Source organism: Galeopterus variegatus, unplaced genomic scaffold (genome assembly GCF_000696425.1).
Source record: "Galeopterus variegatus unplaced genomic scaffold, G_variegatus-3.0.2 Scaffold120, whole genome shotgun sequence".
NCBI lineage: Eukaryota > Metazoa > Chordata > Mammalia > Dermoptera > Cynocephalidae > Galeopterus > Galeopterus variegatus.
This window is the reverse complement of record NW_007726231.1, coordinates 397,845-416,172: the sequence shown is the minus strand read 5'-3', so window position 1 is coordinate 416,172 and position 18,328 is coordinate 397,845. Positions and strand designations below refer to the sequence as shown.

The 18,328-nt window shown below is 33.8% G+C and overlaps 1 protein-coding gene across 10 annotated transcripts in view; it reads left to right on the top strand.

The window, feature by feature from the left end:
* Window positions 1-18,328, top strand: part of CADPS2 (Ca++-dependent secretion activator 2) — a 506,787-nt gene that overhangs the window by 238,273 nt on the left and 250,186 nt on the right. For all 10 annotated transcript variants that reach the window (XM_008587894.1, XM_008587876.1, XM_008587886.1 and 7 more), the window contains one exon: window positions 10,966-11,077. In XM_008587894.1, the coding sequence (XP_008586116.1) occupies window positions 10,966-11,077 (112 nt within the window). The remainder of the gene's footprint in view (window positions 1-10,965; window positions 11,078-18,328) is intronic.

The window sequence follows — 18,328 nt, the reverse complement described above, 5'->3', positions numbered from 1 at the left end:
GAAGAAACAAATAACTTTGTATTGTCTTTCCATCATAATAAAAGTTTTAATCAGTGTGTTTGAGAGATCCTCCCAAAGGCCTATAATGATAAAACTTAGTTGCTTTAAAGGATTATTTTCTAGTTCTTCTATTAAAATTTGCATCATTTCAGCATTTTGGACTGGGAGTTATTTTTTTAAAGGAAACTTAAAAAGACAACATGCAAAAATACATTAAGATTAAAAGTACCTCTCAGTTTTCTTTACTTGTTCGAGGTTGAACTTTTAGAAATCCTCTGTCCTTTTCTCCTCTTTGTCTGTCTCTCTCTCCCTTCTCTCATTCTTATCCCCCTCCCTCCCTCTTTCTTTTTTTCTTTTCTCTCTGTTTTTCTCTGCCATGTTTTGCTGTTAGTTGGTGTCTCTCTCTTTGTAGCTTCTGATATTTTCTGGATTCTAGTGTTGCCATTTTATAAAATTATCAAAACTGTCAATATTTTTAGATAGGTATAATTTTGCTTGGGCGAATAGAGCTGAAGTAATACTACTAATATGGGTACTAATAAGAATAGTTAACATTCTTTGTGCACTTTCTATGTGACAGGCGTTGTGCTCTAATGGATTTTAATATGAATCATATTCATGTATGCCTCAATGATATTAGGAAGAAAGTATTATTAACTTATGGTAAAGTTATTTGCCCAGGGTCCTTTTGCATGTTAGAATTGGTATACAAGACCGGAATCTATCTCTGAGGTCTGCATTCTTTATCCCTATCTCAGTGCCTCTGTACTCTACTGTAGGCAAGGGCTCAGATACTAGCTCTGAGGTTTTTTTCTTTCCTTTTCTTTCCTTTTCCTTTTGATTTGTTTTGTTTTGTTTTGTTTAATCAATCTTTTTTTCCACACTTGCTCGTGTAAAAAAGTTTAGGACCATTGTTATGATATTTGAATCATTAATTTATTAAGGTTGTTACCTTTGATGGATAGCCACACAGAATCATTCTTTTGGATTTTTGAAAAGATAGAGTAGTATACTTTGTCTCAAATCACAATGTGATTTGTTGGATAAATTTTATCTTCATGACCTAGAAAGTCACGCCATAATTTCATTCATTGTCATATCTATATTGCCTTTGGTATATTACTAACCTCTGTGCACCTCAATTTAGATATGTCAAATTGAAATTTCAAATACTTTGTAGTATGTCAACAACAGTAATGATGATAAGTAAGGCAATTTTTTTTTTCCTTTTTGTCTTTTTTCGTGTCCGGCAACGGATCGCAACCCTCAGTGTCACGCCCGTACCAGACCGGGACCGGCAACGGGATCGCAACCCTCAGTGCTGCGCCCGCACCTCGCTCAGCCAGTGAGCGGGAACCGGTCTGTATGTGGGATCCGAACCCTCGGCGGGAGCGCCGCCGCTCTCCCAAGCGGCGCGCTGTAGCAGTGCGCCACCGGGCCGGCCCTAAGTAAGGCAATTTTTTTTTTCCTTTTTGTCTTTTTTCGTGTCCGGCAACGGATCGCAACCCTCAGTGCTGCGCCCGCACCTCGCTCAGCCAGTGAGCGGGAACCGGTCTGTATGTGGGATCCGAACCCTCGGCGGGAGCGCCGCCGCACTCCCAAGCGGCGCACTGTAGCAGTGCGCCACCGGGCCGGCCCTAAGTAAGGCAATTTTTATAAACGGTATTGATCACCCAATTTAATTCAACTAGATGTATAGAAAATTTGTGTAAAAACATGTTCAATATATAAAAATAAGTTTAAAACCTATTCTACAGATTAACTATTTAAATTGAAGAGGAATGATGCTTGTTTATAATAAAATTTTGAAATTGTAGCAAATAATATTGGATTTTGTATTAAATGCATTATTTTTAAATTTAGAATTTTGATTATAATGGAGCTATTTGTAATAAATATTATTTACAAGATAGGTACATTTTTTATAGGTCAATCTTCTTACTTAGGGTAATCTTTTATAGTTAAGAGGAATTTAAAGTCTTAGGCCACCTTAAATTGTATTCTTGGTCTTTTGGTTTTGTCAATATTTATGTAAAATCAGTTGAATATACACAAAGTTGTCTGTTTCACCATTGCTTGTAAAAATTAAGACTGGAAACAACCTTAAGTGCCATCATCAGAAGAGTGGTGAAATTATGGCACAGCCATACAAGGGGAATTCTTTAAAGTGTTAAAAAGAATTGCGTGAATCCACATACTGTCACATGAAGAAGTTCAAAATATAGTTCTGTGTAATAGAATAAGTTGTAGAATACTCTGTCCTATTTATTTTTAAATGAATAATAAATATGCATTTAAGTACACATACAAGCATATAGATAGATGCATAGGCCTGGCCTTGTCAGGTACAAGTTCCTTCTATTGTGGCATTTGAGTGGGCACCCTTCATTGGCTCCTTCCTTTTCACAGCTTCTACTACCATTTCTATCTTAATCACTCCCAAATCTGTTTCTTGATTTGCAGCAGCCTGTTGGAATCAGACACTTGAATTTCCCCAAATTAGTTCCTTTACCTCTTGCAGTTTGGACCATGGTAAATGACCAAGCTACCTTTGTTCTCGTGAAAGCTTAGTTTTCTTCACCATTTTCACCTTAATTTCTGGTTTAAGTACCTCAGTGTTGCATAAATCTTTGATAATCTTGGGTCCTGTGAAACAACTTAGAAATGTTGCACTTTTCAGATATCAAAACTGCTCTTCCATAAGTGTCTTCTGCTTAGAATTTTTCATATGTCTTAATTGCTGATATTAATTAGGAATGCTGTATTTAAAAGCATTTGTACAGTGTTTAACATTGTTTTTTAAATACTTTGTTTTATTATTTAATTTCTATTCATATACATAATAATCAGGCTCTTAGTAATTCTTATTAAACTTAATTCCTCATTGTCAGAGTTATTACATTATTCAGTTAAAAAGAAATAGCCCTGTTTATTTGTAATGATGGGGTATTGTATCTACTTGGTATATTTTACACATCCCTTTAATGTATGTGTTGTACATACCCACCTTCCCGGTGGCTTCAGAATGTGTTAGAATGGCCTTAGAGTACATGTGGTCATAAGGAGCAGGGCAATGACTAGTAGAAAGATATCAACAGATGTAGGCAAGGGATACAGTTTAATGTAACTAAAGGATCCTAGAGCCTAATGCATAACAATAACTGTACACAGCAGGGCAAAGCAGTATGCCCTCAGTCAACCAGGCAAGTTTGCCTGGCTCTTCAACAAGGCACATAGTTGTAGATGATACTGCTTGACGGTCTTGAGGATACTATCGGGCCTTTCTGATAAACTCATTGCATCCCATTTTCAAGTATCCTTATTCCCTCTTGGTTCCTGTTAATGGGCTTGAGAAGGGTACCCATCTACCTTCTCACCAAATATGGGTCATTGAAAATAACACAGTCCTTACTGTTTTTCATGAATTGAGTGAATGCAAATTTGGTTTCTTTAGCAAATCCCCCGTAGAACAACAGAAAGACCTCAGATCTACTTAAAGTCTAGTGCATAAATCTTTTGGAAAGATTTTCTACTTCCTAAGAGAATATTTTAAACAGTTCGACCAAATATCTGGTGTTTGGATGTTTGAGTTATGAACCACAACTCTAACTCTATTCTTAGAGAAATTTGTTATATCATATTAATCTTAAAATGCCTAAATTATGAGAATGATAATTTATCTATATAGTTGGATTGTTTAAAAAAATTACAGCATGAAAAATTTAAGAATTATTTGTAATTCATTAAAGATTTTCATTTATACCCCTGTAGTCAGATCTTTACTTAATGCTTTCTATTATAAAATTAGTGATGCTCCTGAAATTATATGTAATTTTATTTGATAATTTTAGTAGCAATCTTTTGTAATAGAGTTAATGATAGTATGGTAAAGAAAACATCATTTTAAAAAGCATTTAATAAATTGGATATGAAAAGAAAAACTATCAACTGAAGAAAAGAAGAGAGTTTAGTCATAATTTTCTTATATACCAGACAATGTAAAGGAGGTAGATTTCTTAGGACCTAATATTTAAGATATGGTGAAATGAATAAACAAAAAGTTTGTAGAATTTAAATAGAAGAAGAAAAAAGTTTAAGACTCCACCAGTAAATATTAGAACAAATTTTAATAAATGGAGAGACCTCCCTTTTTCTCAAATAGAAATGTAAGTTGAAAATATCTATTTTCTTTTTGTTCTGCTATGTTCTTTGATGTTCGGACATCATAATATCCTATAAAGCTTAATAATAATGAAAACTGTATAACACAGCCAAAGAGATAGATCTGTAGGACATAAAGTTCAAAACCAAACCCAAGTTTATGTAATTTTATAAATGTATTTGGCTTCTTAACCAAATGAGATGGGGACAAATGAAAAATTAAGTAAAATACCATCTCATATCACTATTTCATACAGCTTAAAGATTTAAGCAATGAAAACATTAAAAAAAAATCGGTTATTATCCATATAATCTTTGGTTAAGGAGACACTTTTTTTAGTAGGATGTCAAAATCAGAAACTGTAAATCAAGTTGATTGAACTGGCTACCTAATATTTTTTAAACTAGACATTTTAAAAAACTCATAAACGAGTTAAAGAGAAAATAACAAATGAACGTTGTTGTGGTATAGAAGGACTCTCTGTTGAAACTTTCCTGGGTGTTTTCCTGCTTGAGCTTTGGCTGACTTTCTGAAAACTTTCCCATATTAAGCGGATATTATTATTCTTGGGCTCTCTTGATAGTCAATAAGTGAAATGCCTTGAACATTAAAAAAAGACTGTTGCCATGACCTTTGCTCTTTACCAGTCTGCTTTTGCTTTGACTGAACCACTTCCACCTCTTGGTAGCCATTGCTTCGATCATGCTTTGTCTTCAGGATCATACTGGTAAAGCTTTGTTTAATGTGCTACAGTTATTCAAAGAAATACTTCAGGATCATGATCCTATTTATTTAAAATTTCCATTGAAAGCTCTGCTCTTGTTTGCAGGAGATCTGGGTGCAACAGTTCTGGCACTCATCAAGCAGAAAGTTGGCTCAACTTTCATTTTTCAGTCAGAATTGTGTAAGTTGAACCAGTTGAGATGTCTGTGGTGTTGGCTGTTGTTTCTGCTGTTAATCATAGGTTCTCTGCAATTAGGGTTCCAACAAGATTAATTTTTTTCTCACAAATTGTTGCGGACTGTCTACTGCTGCAGACTTCATCTTCAGCATTGTCTGGTTCCTTATTAAAATGAGTTATTCTTTTGTAAACTGCTTCCTTCTTAAAATGAGTTATTCATTTGTACATTTCTGATTTCTTTGAGCAGTTTTCTGTAAAGCATCAATGATGTCACCATTCTTCCACCCAAGCTTCACCATACATTTGAAGATTGTTCTTGCTTCAATTTTAGCAGAGTTCGTGTTGCTCTGATAGGGGCATTTTGCAAACTGATGTTTTATCCTTCTTAGTGCCTGAAATTAGATTCTGTTTAGACATCTTACATTAAGTTAGTATGAGTTTATTTTTATGCAAAAAAAATTTGCAATCCATGCATAATTTTTTCATAATACACATTTCCATGAATTTTTTGAAGACCCTTCAAGTGTTACAGTATATTATAATAAAATTACTTATTGTCTGTAATCTTCTGATAGAATGTAAGTTCCAAGAGGATAGGGACTTCAGTTGCTGACATTAGATTATTGTCTTTCACATTCAAATCACTGAATATTTTGAATGAATAGCACACATTCAGTTTTGTTTCTTCTCCTTTTGTCTTCATTTCACATTATGTGTGGTTTTATATTGCCTTTATAACCATCATGACAAATGGCAGCAAAATATTCCATCATATTCCCTATAATTTATATAAGCATTCCTCTCATATTTAGGTTGCTTAAGTTTTTGCTGTTACACATAATGCTGTAGTGAATATTCCTGCTTATTCTTTTTTCAATACTTACAATTTTTTTGTTAGGATAAATTTCTATAAAGAACCTTAATGGACTAAAAGACATGATCATATATTTTGACTCCTAATACATTTCTAAAATACTTTATTTAATAGCAAATACATGATTAATGTCAGTTATTTCAGTTGGAAGATGAACTATCCTGTGTTTTAACAGTCAGGAAGTCCTGCTGTTCTCATAAAGGTGCTTCGTAGATATTTTATTCATTTGAACATTTACACTGGAGGTCTGAATCCTCATAAATAATACATTAATAGAAGTAAAGAAAGGCTATGTATTTTGAGTCAAAGCAAATTGACAGCAATGGTAATGTATTCTTTTATCACATAACAGTGAGGAAATAGTAGGAAGATAATAACTGGTATTAATTACTGAAAGTGTTTAAACATGACAATTAAGGTAGGAAACAAGGAAACATCTTGGTGAATATTTGAAGATAGGCCTATTATTTTCTTCCTTCCCCTTATTTTTTTTTAAGAAGAGTTGTGGGCTTGGGATTTTAATCTGTTCATTCTAGAATCGTAAGCATTTTCTAACTACATACATTTTTAACTTTTACTTTTCACAGGAGAAATTCTCAAAGTAGTGCCAATTTATGCTTGTGTCCTGGAATGTTGGCATTTATAAAGACTATTAAGTACCATAGTATTTATGTAACCCCTTAAAATTGCACTTTTCTATTGAAAGTCAGTAAAAGCTTAGTCCTCTGACCTGTTGCAGTTAGTCTCTGCTGGTACCTTGTGCCTCAGCTTCTCACTGCCTGGAAGCACATTATTTAAACCTTCCTCATTTCGTGAGAACTGACCATTAGTATTCCTTGCTCTTGACTCAGAAGTCTCAGACCTTGTAGCTAGATGTATTCTTGTGGATTGCCTACCAGGCACTCCTTTAATTGACATACTGGATTTTGGAATGGATATCCCAGATCCCTTTCCATATTCTAGATTATTAATGCCTTTTTATAATTTTAAGTAATTTTTTGTTTTCTAATCAGTGATCGTCTAAACTGAAATATATTAAGTTTCTTGTCTGGCTTCTCTAAGCTTGTCTGTCTCTATTACCATTCCTAGCATAGTGTTATTTTTCTAATTTTGCACAAGTGTAATGATTGAAAAGTAATCATAGTCTTAGAATTGTCAAAGGTAATAAATAGTTCATACTCAATGGGTATTATCACTATTGAACAATTTTACATCACCAAAAAGGACATCAGAAGTTGACAAAAATATAAATGGAAATTGACAAAGCTTCAGTGTTGGTGAGATGTCTCACTACTTCTACCTTGCTGTATTAAAGGTACCAAAGGTGAGTAAAGATCAAACAGATTAAACAGACATGATCTGATGGCCCTATATATAACAATGTACCCATAATGGAGATACTATTTCTTTTTGAGCATTCATGGAAAAGTTATACACACACACACACACACATTAAAAAACACACACACACACAATCCGAAATATAAATAGTACATTGTAAATTTATAGGATGCTGTAGTTAAAGTGGTTAAGGGAAATTTATAACCATAAATGCTTACCAAGAACAGAAAAAAGGCTTAAAATTAATGACTCATGCATTCAACCTAAAATTTTAGAACAGCAGAATTAACACAGATAAATTACAATGAAATGACATAGAGAAGAATGTAATGAAGTAGAAAATAAACATGTAATAAAGAGGATCATCAAAGTCAAATGATGGCAGAAAAGAAAAATAGAAGAGACAAACCTCTATCAAGTTTAAAAATGGATAAAAGAAGAAAAACAATATTAGTGATGAAAAGGAGACATAAATACAGGTGTTGTAGAGAGTCAACAGAAAAGGGGATATTTACAGTTTTGTGCAAATACTTTGAAAAACTTATATAAAATGTCAAAATTGGCTCAAGGAGAAAGGGAAAACCTGAGTAAGGGTAACCAGTGAAGAAGCAGAATCAGTAGCAAATATTTTTCCACGAAGCAGCAATGGATGCAAACAATTTCATAAATGAGTTCTAAGAACAGATAATACTCATTTTATAAAAACTCTTGCAGAGAATAAAAATACAGCGCTTTTTAGCTCATTCAATAAAACTAGGCATAACCAAAACCAAACAAGGAAATAAAAGAAAGTAAATCTGCAGACCAGTATCAACAATGAGCATTGATACTGATCTAACCACCATACATGGCACACAACTATTAAACATCAATGTTGTACCCCACGTGTATGTATAATAAATAACAAAAATAAGAGTCTAAACAAAATATGAGCATTCTAAACCTAGTATTTCAGTTTGGTTTTTTTAAGAGAGAAAATTAAGTTTATCTCTGGAAAGATAGAAAAGAGACTACGTATCATCTACCACAATCACTAGTGATCTCAATAGATGCAGGAAAATGTTTGATAAAATAGAGCATCCATTTCTGGATGTATATTCTCTCTTCTCTAACTCTTTCTCTCCCTTTTATATGTATATGTGTATATATATATATTTTTTTATGTGTGTGTATATATTTATATATGAAAACACACACACACAGTCTCCATATATCATATATATGATTTGTCTATGATATATATATATATACTTTATGTGCACACACATATATTCTGATTTATTTATGTGTGTGCATGTGTTTAATACAGAAGGGAGTTTCTTTTACCTGTTAAAGGCCATCCACCAAAAACCTATGATCAGACTTAGAGATAAAGTGTTGAAAATATTTCCTTTAAGAAGAAATTCAAGGGGATGAAAATATAAAATTCAGGATTCTAGCTACTTCAGGGTTGTTGGGGATGGAGAGGAGAAGAACATGTGACCAAGGCCAAGTACCAAGGGGCTCTTTTAATGTACTGGTACATTCTCCATCTTAGCCTGAGTAGTGGGAATGTTGGTTTTTATTTTATTATTTTTCTTTAACTGCATCTCATTTTATGGACACTTTTTTGTGTATACTATCATTCACAATTTTTTTTTTTTGGTTATAACACCATGCTCTAACCAGTGGAACTCCCTGGTCAGCCCCTAGTTTAATGAGTTAATGAGAGATGCACTATAGAGGCTTGTTTGTGAAGGATCAAAGGTCAAAGGCGATTTTCTGGAAATTTATGCAAATGTGAGTGAGCACAGTTTATGCATATGCATTATTTGTGTAATACTGTCTAGCAAAGTGGAACTGACAACACATTTCCCTTCATGTAGAAGGGTGGGAGGACGAGGTGAAAAGACAAAACTTACAAGGTCCCTTGGTGCTGGTTAATGGGGTCAGTCAATAGTTTCTCTTTGAAGAATCTCTTATTGTAGTAGGGTGAGAATTTCAAATGAACATAGAAAGCAGTATAAATACTTTCAAAGGATTTCGAAATTAAAGGAGAAAAAATATCAATTTAATATATAAAAGCAGTTTTAGGAAGAGAATTTAGTTTAAAAGGTCAGCAAATTCTGTGGAAGACTATTAGACTGTGCCTACGTGATTACTAGAAATCTTTGATTTCAGTTATAAGAACATGTCTGCAAGGGTTAGTCTTCCAAATTTAACCATGCGATACTAAACAAAGAAGGGTATGACATGGGAATTTACTCTAGAGTTGTCAGGCAGCTTGCCTGACTGTGTTGAAGGCTTAATATTCCACATACTAAATTGAGAATTTTTCTCTACTCCCTTATTTTGGTTGTAAATCTATTTTTATTTCTATTTTACCTCTGCCTTTTCTCAGACCAACTTAATGCTATGAAATGTCAAAAAAAAAGATACTTTGCTAACCTCTTTCTAGAAGTCTGAAATTGAAATTAAGCTACTTTCCCATCCTGAGTCTCTCTTTTCCCTCTGGCATATGACTTTAGTTGCAAAAGAACTGTCTTTATCTACATGCTAGTTTCTTCAGTCATTGAAATGGGCTCTGCTTTATTGTACACATTTATGATATTATAAATACTATAATAGGAAAGGAAAGCATCATCACAGTTCAATTTTTTGTTATACTCACTTTCAAGTATAATAATTTTCTGTATTTTGCAGGCTTTCTCAATAATGTTTATAAAATATAGACAGCTCCATGAAAATGGTAATTTTTTTTTAAGACAACATAAGAAAATTGGTATTTTTTTATTTGATGATTTATTTTTAACATGAATCTTTATTTGGCTAAATTTCATATTTTCTTCCTCTTATGTGGTATTTTGTTTAATGGCATTTTCTTCATTCTGTGCTGTCTCATTGTCTGTGATCTCCGAGAGTCATGAGAAATATTGATAAGATTTTTTAATATCAGGTGTGTGCCAGTTAAGTTTGTAAATAAGCTAGAATGAATTGGTGTGTGGTAAAGGCAAGATGCTATTAATTAAAAGATAAGCCAAGAAAACATGTTATTTTATTATGATGATTTGTAAAGCCAGATGTCGACAGACTTACTGTATTCCTAAGAGAATGTATTGGGAAATTAACTGTAAAATGCTCATATTTTTATGATGCATATTTCTTTCTTTTTAATGGGAGCTTTAAAAAGTCACATAAAGCAATTGACCTGAGATAATTACTTCCACTATCTAAAAAAAAAAAAAAAAAGACAATGTTTAGTTAAAACTTTCCAAGAAAGAAAACCATTTGGGGGTAAACCTTCAGCGTGCAAAAATAGTTCTCTGGGAAACTATCACTTATGTAAACAATTCCTTAGCAATTTTTCCTAGATGTCTGTAAAAGCGGTGTTATAATTCACATTTGAATTAATGAAATTATAGATTTTAATAGCTACATCTATAATGCTTTACCTTAATGTAAATCTTACAGCACTCATGTCCAACATGCTAATTTTCTGAACAGCTGAATAACTATTACAAGCTGTAGAGTTTATTGTTATTTTCCTTCTTGATGGTGCCATCTGTCACAAACAAAAGAAAGATAAAAATCTCACTGAGCCACAAAAGATTCTGTATTGCTTAATGTGCCTTCTATGGAGACACATGTATCTGGAAAAAAAAAATTTAATGCTGCATTTTTAAGAAGATCTTTGTTACTTCATTGCAGATGGGGAACTCAAGGAGATTTTACCACTACCCATCCTCGGCCTGTGGTCAAAGTAAAACTCTTCACAGAAAGCACTGGGGTCCTGGCCTTGGAAGATAAAGAACTGGGAAGGGTGAGTTACGGTCAGCCCTGTGTGTCTGCAGTAGCACAATTTTGACTTCTTTTGATTCAAAGATAAGGTGGACCACTATGCAGTATGGAAACTTTCTGTTCATAAATTACATGAAATCATTTATTTGTAATTTCCCATAAGCCCAATTTATACCTCTAATTTATTAAATATAACTGTTGACAACACAGAAAGTATTATGATAGGCTTTAGGTGGGCTCGTAGTCACTGACTCATTGATTCTTCTCACACAAGTGCTCCACAGCCATTGAATATGAGTGACACTGGACACTTGTCCTTCTTGGTGAAAGGTAATTGTCATTTGATACATTTCTGCCTATAGGTTAAAAGGATCATTTTTATATTTGAAATAATCTGTTCGTGTTCATTATGATTAGGCTAATTACAAAATATCTCTTAAGTACATGTGTCTTTCTCATTTCTTCCATTTTCCCTGTGAAGTCTCCCTTCCCTTTTTAATACTGAATTATTTTTTTCTTCCTATAGTCATCTCATATCTAGGATATATTTATTCTCTAATCCCAGTATACCTCCACTATATTCAGCTTCTACTGGTAGTAAAACCGTTATAACATTAGGTAGATTGGTGATCTTAACACCTCTCTGAGTGAAAGGTTATCTGCAGTCCTATTTACAAAGTAGTTGTGTTCCAAGGAGTGTTCTATAAATTTGTCTTCTGTAAGGTGAGTCTATCTTATCCTGATCTGAAGACTGCATTCATAGATATTTTCCAGAGAATAAACCCTTCAGGAATCTCACTTGAAGATTTCTGGTAACGATGGACAGCTTGTGCAATGTTAGATGTTAAAGGATACTGGAATCATTCTGTATATTGGAAAACTTTTTTCCTAAAATCAAGATTTCTATTTGTTTCAAATTCTCTTCTTCTACCTCCTTGACACTGTTTGAATATTTCCATTTCTAGGGATTTAGTGAGTTTATGCCTATACTCTAGAGATTGTGAGACTGCACTTAAACATTCCAGATTTCCTCTTCCGTTTCCTTGGTACATGTGTTTGTTAATACGTAAAACAGCAGTGCTATACTGTTCATTCATGTCCTTATATATTGATATTTTATTTATTCAACAAAGATGTACAGGTAGCATAATCTAACAGAATAGACTTGAAGACTACCTATGGTTTTTATGGACTTATGAATCAGGACTTTTATTTAAACTATCATTACGTTAATTTTACCTTGTTTCCTTACTGTAACTATTTTTCAGTATACAACAGCAGCCATTTTAATTCTAATGCTGAAAGTAATTCTTAATCTATTTTTAATTTACTTCCCAGCTGGTCAAATAATATAGCTAAGCAATTTTTAAGTTGGATACATAAGTGATATATTTTTTACACAATTGTGTATCTGAGTAAGGTCTTTTTCTCCCATGTTGCCTTCCATACAAGAAAGACGAGTTTGTTTTTTTTTTGTTTTGGTTTTTTTTTAAATCTATTCCAAGGTTTCTGAGTCTTAGCACTCTTGGTATTTTGAGTAATATAATTCTTTGTTATTGGGTGCTATCCTGTGCATTTTATGATATTTAGCAGCATCCCTGGCTTCTAGTTAATAGATGCCAACAGTTTTCTCCTACCCCTACCTCCCAGTCAAGAATGTCTACAGACATTGCCAAATGTCCCCTGGGAGGTTGTGCAAAATAATTCCTGCTTGAGAAACACTGACCTATACTAATGACCTCAGTAGGTTCCAAGATTATAAATATCATTTATGTGTCAATGACTAGCAAATTTTTATTATTTTTCTTCCTTGAGGTTTATATATCTAACTGGCATATGTTGTATTTCCAGTTGTATATTAATAGATATCTCAAACTAAAGATTTTTGAAATAGAACTTATGGTTCACACCCCCATAAAGTCTTCCAATAGAGGTAGTTGTCAATCCAACAAGACTTGTTTATTCTTCCCTCACCCTAATACCCCATCTATTTGCAGGTTCTGTCAGTTTTTTCCTAAAATTTTCAAAACATATCCACATGTTAATATCTACACTACCCTAATTCATGGCACCATCATTTCTTACATACCCACTCACACATACTACTGTAATAGTCTATTACTTCCCATTTACCATCTGTGCTCTCTGATCCAGCCTTCACACCTAACCACTTGTATTTAAAATTCAAAACAAATCACATCATTCAGTCCTTAAAATCTTCCAGTGTCCTCCTATTTGTTTGGAATATAAATTAGACTCTTCATCATAGTGTAGCAGCTCTGACAGGGGTGTGGCCCTGGACCAACAGTATCAGCAGCACCTGGATGAGTGTTAGAAATGCAGATTCTCAGGCCCAACTCTGGATCTGCTGAATCGGAAACTCTGGGGGTGGGAAGCTGCAATCTGTTTAATAGGCCCTCGTGGTGATTTTGACATACCAAAGTTGAAGAACCCCTGCTCTATAGGAACCCTTTCTCTCTCCAAATTCATCTTCTGTTATTACCTCCATGTTTACTGTCATTCTTCTTTTGCACCTGGCTTTCCTTCTGTTCCTCAGTCATCACAGACTCACCCCTGCTTTAGAATGCAGGTCTTTAGATGTGCTGTAACCTAAGCATGCATGCGCTCACACACAGTTGGAAGAAATTGGTAATTATTTCTGGATGGTAATATCACTATTTCTCTCATTCTACAATTAGAAAAATAACTTATTTTAATTTTAAGAAGTCCTTACATGATTTGAACTCTATAAAATTTTATGAATATGTATAATCTAGGGAGTTTGGGTTTTAAAGTTAGGTTTTTTTAATTGAAAATTTGTATGGCACTTGAATTTTAAAGATGAGCAACAGAGAACATAAAATAGGTTTATACCACAAGTACCACTGTACACCTACTTTTAACATACAGAAAAACTGATACTAACACATGCTGGTGAGGACGAAGAACAGAAACTCTCATTAACTGCTGGTAAGAATGCAAAATTATACGGCCACTTTGGGAGACAACTTGCCAGTTTCTTATAAAGTTAAACATTGACTTACTACTTGACCTAGAAATTGCACTCCTAGGTATTTACCCAAGGATTTATGAAGTTTATGTCCACACAAAAATCTGTTTGTGAATGTTTATAACAGTTTTATTAATAATCACTAAAGACTGGAAGCAACCAAGATGTTCTTCAGCAAGGGAATCAATAAGCTATGGTCAATTCATACAATGGAAAACTATTCAGCGATAGAAAGAAACAAGTTACTGATTCATCCAGTAACCTAGATGAAACTTAAATGCAAATGAAAGTAGTCAGACCAATAAGATTACATATTGTATAATTTCATTCATTCTAGAAGAGGCAGAATTATAAGGATGAAAAACAGTGTTTACCAGGGATTGGACAAGGTGGGGAGTGGCTGGCTAAAAAGGGGTACACAGGAAACTGTTAGGGTGAAGGACATGTTTTGTATGGTACTGAGGGTTGGATGCCTGAATATATGTATTTGCCAAAACATATAAAACTTTAGTGTATGCAAACTAACATACACATGCGCACACGTGCCGGCCAGTCAGCCAGCAGAGTCAAAGAGATCCCAGGATGGAATGAAGACTAAAACAGATGAAATTAATTGTATTGCAAAAGTAGTAGCTTCACAAAAAAAAGGGGTGAGAAAAGAAGCAGACTTAAGTAACCTAAGGAAAAAACAGTAACCTGCAAACACTACCTGAATACTAAGTGATGAAGATTAACACTACCAGTGATTTCATGTAGCTGTCACATACACCCTAATATGATGTTATGAGAAGGACATATTTCATCTCTGTGGTATTCTTTCCCCAAACCTCAACATAAGCCCAGTTTAATCATGAGAAAAACATCAGGAAAACTCAGATTGAGAACACTGTGCAAGATAGTTGGCCAGTACTCTCGAAAACTAAGGTTATAACAAAACTGAGAAACTGTCACAGATCAGAGGGGACTAAGGAGAAATGACAAATAAATGCAATGTAGTATCTTGGATTAGACCTTGGAACAGTAAAAGGACATTAATGGAAAAACTGGTGAAATCCAAATAAAGTCTGGAGTTTAGTTAATTGTAACATACCAATGTAAGTTTCTTGGTTTTAAGAAATGTACCATGGTAATGTATGCTGTTAATTATGGGTGAACTGGGTGAGATGTGTACAGGAACTCTCTATACTATTTTTACAACTTTTCTGTAAATCTTAAATTACTCTAAAATATAAAGCTTAGTTTTGAAAATTTTATAATAAAACAAGCCTTTTAAATATTTTTTAAATGCTTCAGTATATATGTATATATATATTCTCTAAGAAATGAACATTTTCTTACATCGGTTAATTCCATTATCACACAGGAAATTTAGTATTGATATACAGTCAATGTGATATACAGTCAATATCTAGAGTTCTTTAATTATCCCAACATAACTATAAAAGCTGTTTTTTCCCCCAATCCAGATACAATCCAGGATCGTGTATTGCATTGGATTGTCATGATTGTTTCATTTCCTTCTTTTAGAATGTCCCACTCTGGCTTTTTCTTTTTTAAGACATTTTTGAAGAGTCCAAATTAGTTTCGTAGAATGTTCTTCATTCTGGATTTGTCTTTTGTGATTGGATTCCAGCAAACACCTTTGGCAAGAACAGCTCTTACATGATGTTTTGTGGTTCCCATTGTGTCCTATCAGGAGCCATATAGTGACAATTTTCCCAGTATTGGTGATGTTAAGTATGATCACTTGGTTATGGTGGTGTCTGCTAGTTCTCTCTATTATAAAGATGACTTTTTCATTTGATTTTAATAAATTGTGGGATGTTTCTTTGAGAAAGTTCCTCCAACCACCTTTCACCCAGTGATTTACCTACAGATTCATGGGTTTTTAGAGACTTACTGTGTTAACAATCAATTTCTATCATTATTCTTTTTTGATGATCAGATTGTGCCAAAGACATGTGTTTCTGTGTTTCTTTTCTTTATTCTCTTCCAATGTAAACCCACCAATCTTTGCTTTCTGGCACATGAGATGTTACAGGCTCAGCTTGTACTCACCCTGCTCCAGGTCTGTAATCAGCACTGGTTCCTTTTAGTGATAATGGAATTTAGAAACCAACATCCTATGTAATATCACTTTTTAGTTGAGTATATATTTTTTAAAAATCCTGAGTTTACTGGTTCCCTACAACATCAATATATTTACTCATTTTCTCTGTTACATACATGCAAAATAATTTCAGAAATACCATAACAGTACCACTATCAACAACAGACTTACAAAGTAAAGATCAGTATTCCTTTACTGTTCTTTTTGTCCTTGGAACATACCACACAAAGTGTTTATGTCTGACTACTGTGTTAAAAATTAACTAAAGAGCTTATTTGATCAGTTTTCTCAAACTGAGAAAGGTTGACTCCCTTGACTTCTTCTTAAGTGGCTGTGTGATCTGGAGGTATTTACTCTCTTGATCTCAGACTCTTGTCTCTCTCATTTTTCCTAGTTCTAATTCTCTGTCATTTTATAGGTTTACTGGCTACTATTACTGCTTACTATTCAAACATTCAAACATATCCCATTTAATCCTCTATGAGGATGGCAGTAACATTCCATTTTTAAATAAGGAAAGTAGTACTCAGAATGGTTAAGACCACTCAGCAAGTGCAAGAGTCAAAATTTGAACTTGAGTTTTCTGACCCAACAGTCTGTTCCCTAAACCAACCATTAAATGGCTATATTTGACAAGATGAGGACATTTGATAATGTCTTATACAGATCATGGTGTGGCCAATGTAATTTCATGACTTAAAACAGAAATCAAGTATCTCAGCTAAAGTTATTTTCTACATAGTCATTTAATGCATCATATACATTTTATTTCATCTTATCATTTTATCCAATGATTTGAATCTTATTAGGGTACCCTCTAGCTGCCAGTATACTTTAATAAATTATTGTATAATAAAATGCATTCCTGGATAACTATTTAACTTGTTGAATGGTGTTCTTCAGTACAAAATACACTTTGGAAGTTTTACCAAAATATTTTTTTAGTTTTAGAAGTGTTGCTACGAAATCATTCTTTCTGACAGTTGTTAGAAAAAGAACTACCTGAGAGAGATTTTGAAAAGACTCAAGTTCTGGGCCCAAGCTTTTCTTTTATTTGGTTTAAGTTGAGCCCAGGAAGAAGTATTTTAAATACTCACCAGGGGATACTAATGTGCATATAGAGGTGAGAAGTACTGATACAAATAGTATTATTGATACTAATCTGCAGGCAGGGTTGAGTACTAGTGACTCATAGAGGTAAGAGGAAGAGATGTATCATAGCATGGAGAGTTGTGAAATGATAGCTCAGACTTAAACAGGCCTTGGACAGTGGAAGGTTATGTTTTTTGGCAAGCGCTTGGCGTGCAGATTTTGTTTGTGGATGGAAGATGCAAATACCTATTTATGGAAGTGGAGGTGGCATATGGATATTTTTCATCTGAATTGGTAGTTAATCTTCCACCAGGTGCTAAGGGAATACCTGGAGGCAAAACAGAAATTTTTCTCAGGAAACAATTATGAGTATGTCCTGACCAGTCAAGCACCTAAAAGTACACAATTTATCATAATCAAGATAATTTTGTCCTGAAAAACTTGAAAAGCAAGGCTTCACTAATATAGCCATATAAAAATCTGAGTAATAATCCCATCGGACTTCTATTTGTAGACAGTGCAGTTTCCATTGAATCTTTCAGAATGAATTATTGTATTATATATTCCTAGAATCTGTTTAACTTGTCAAATGAAGTCCTTGAGTACAAAAAAAAAATTGGGGGAAGATTTACCAAAATATTGTTTTTGTTTTAGAAATGTTCCTATAAAGGCATTCTTTCTGACAGTTGTTAGAAAAAGAACCTGTTGTCCGTTTATGCACTTGGAGCCCATGGCCTTGGTCCCACATCATCAGTACTGCAGGAGGAGGCTGGTTCCTCTGCCTCCCTGGGGCGGGGGCAGCATACCAATCAGAGGATCTAGTTTTCTTTTTAGTGCAGTGTAGCCAGAGCACCTTCTTTTTTCTATTTTGATTAAGTAATATTCGAGAGAGCAAAAAGACTAAAAGTTTGCTCACCTCTTAGATAAAAATTTTAAGAGTAGTATAATAATCTTGAAATTAAGGCTTTCACTGCATGTGTTTCTCTCATCTATTTTTTTCTTTCTGTTTGAGTGTCTGTGTTTCTGTGCAACATTTCTTAATATGGAGATGTTCCTACCTA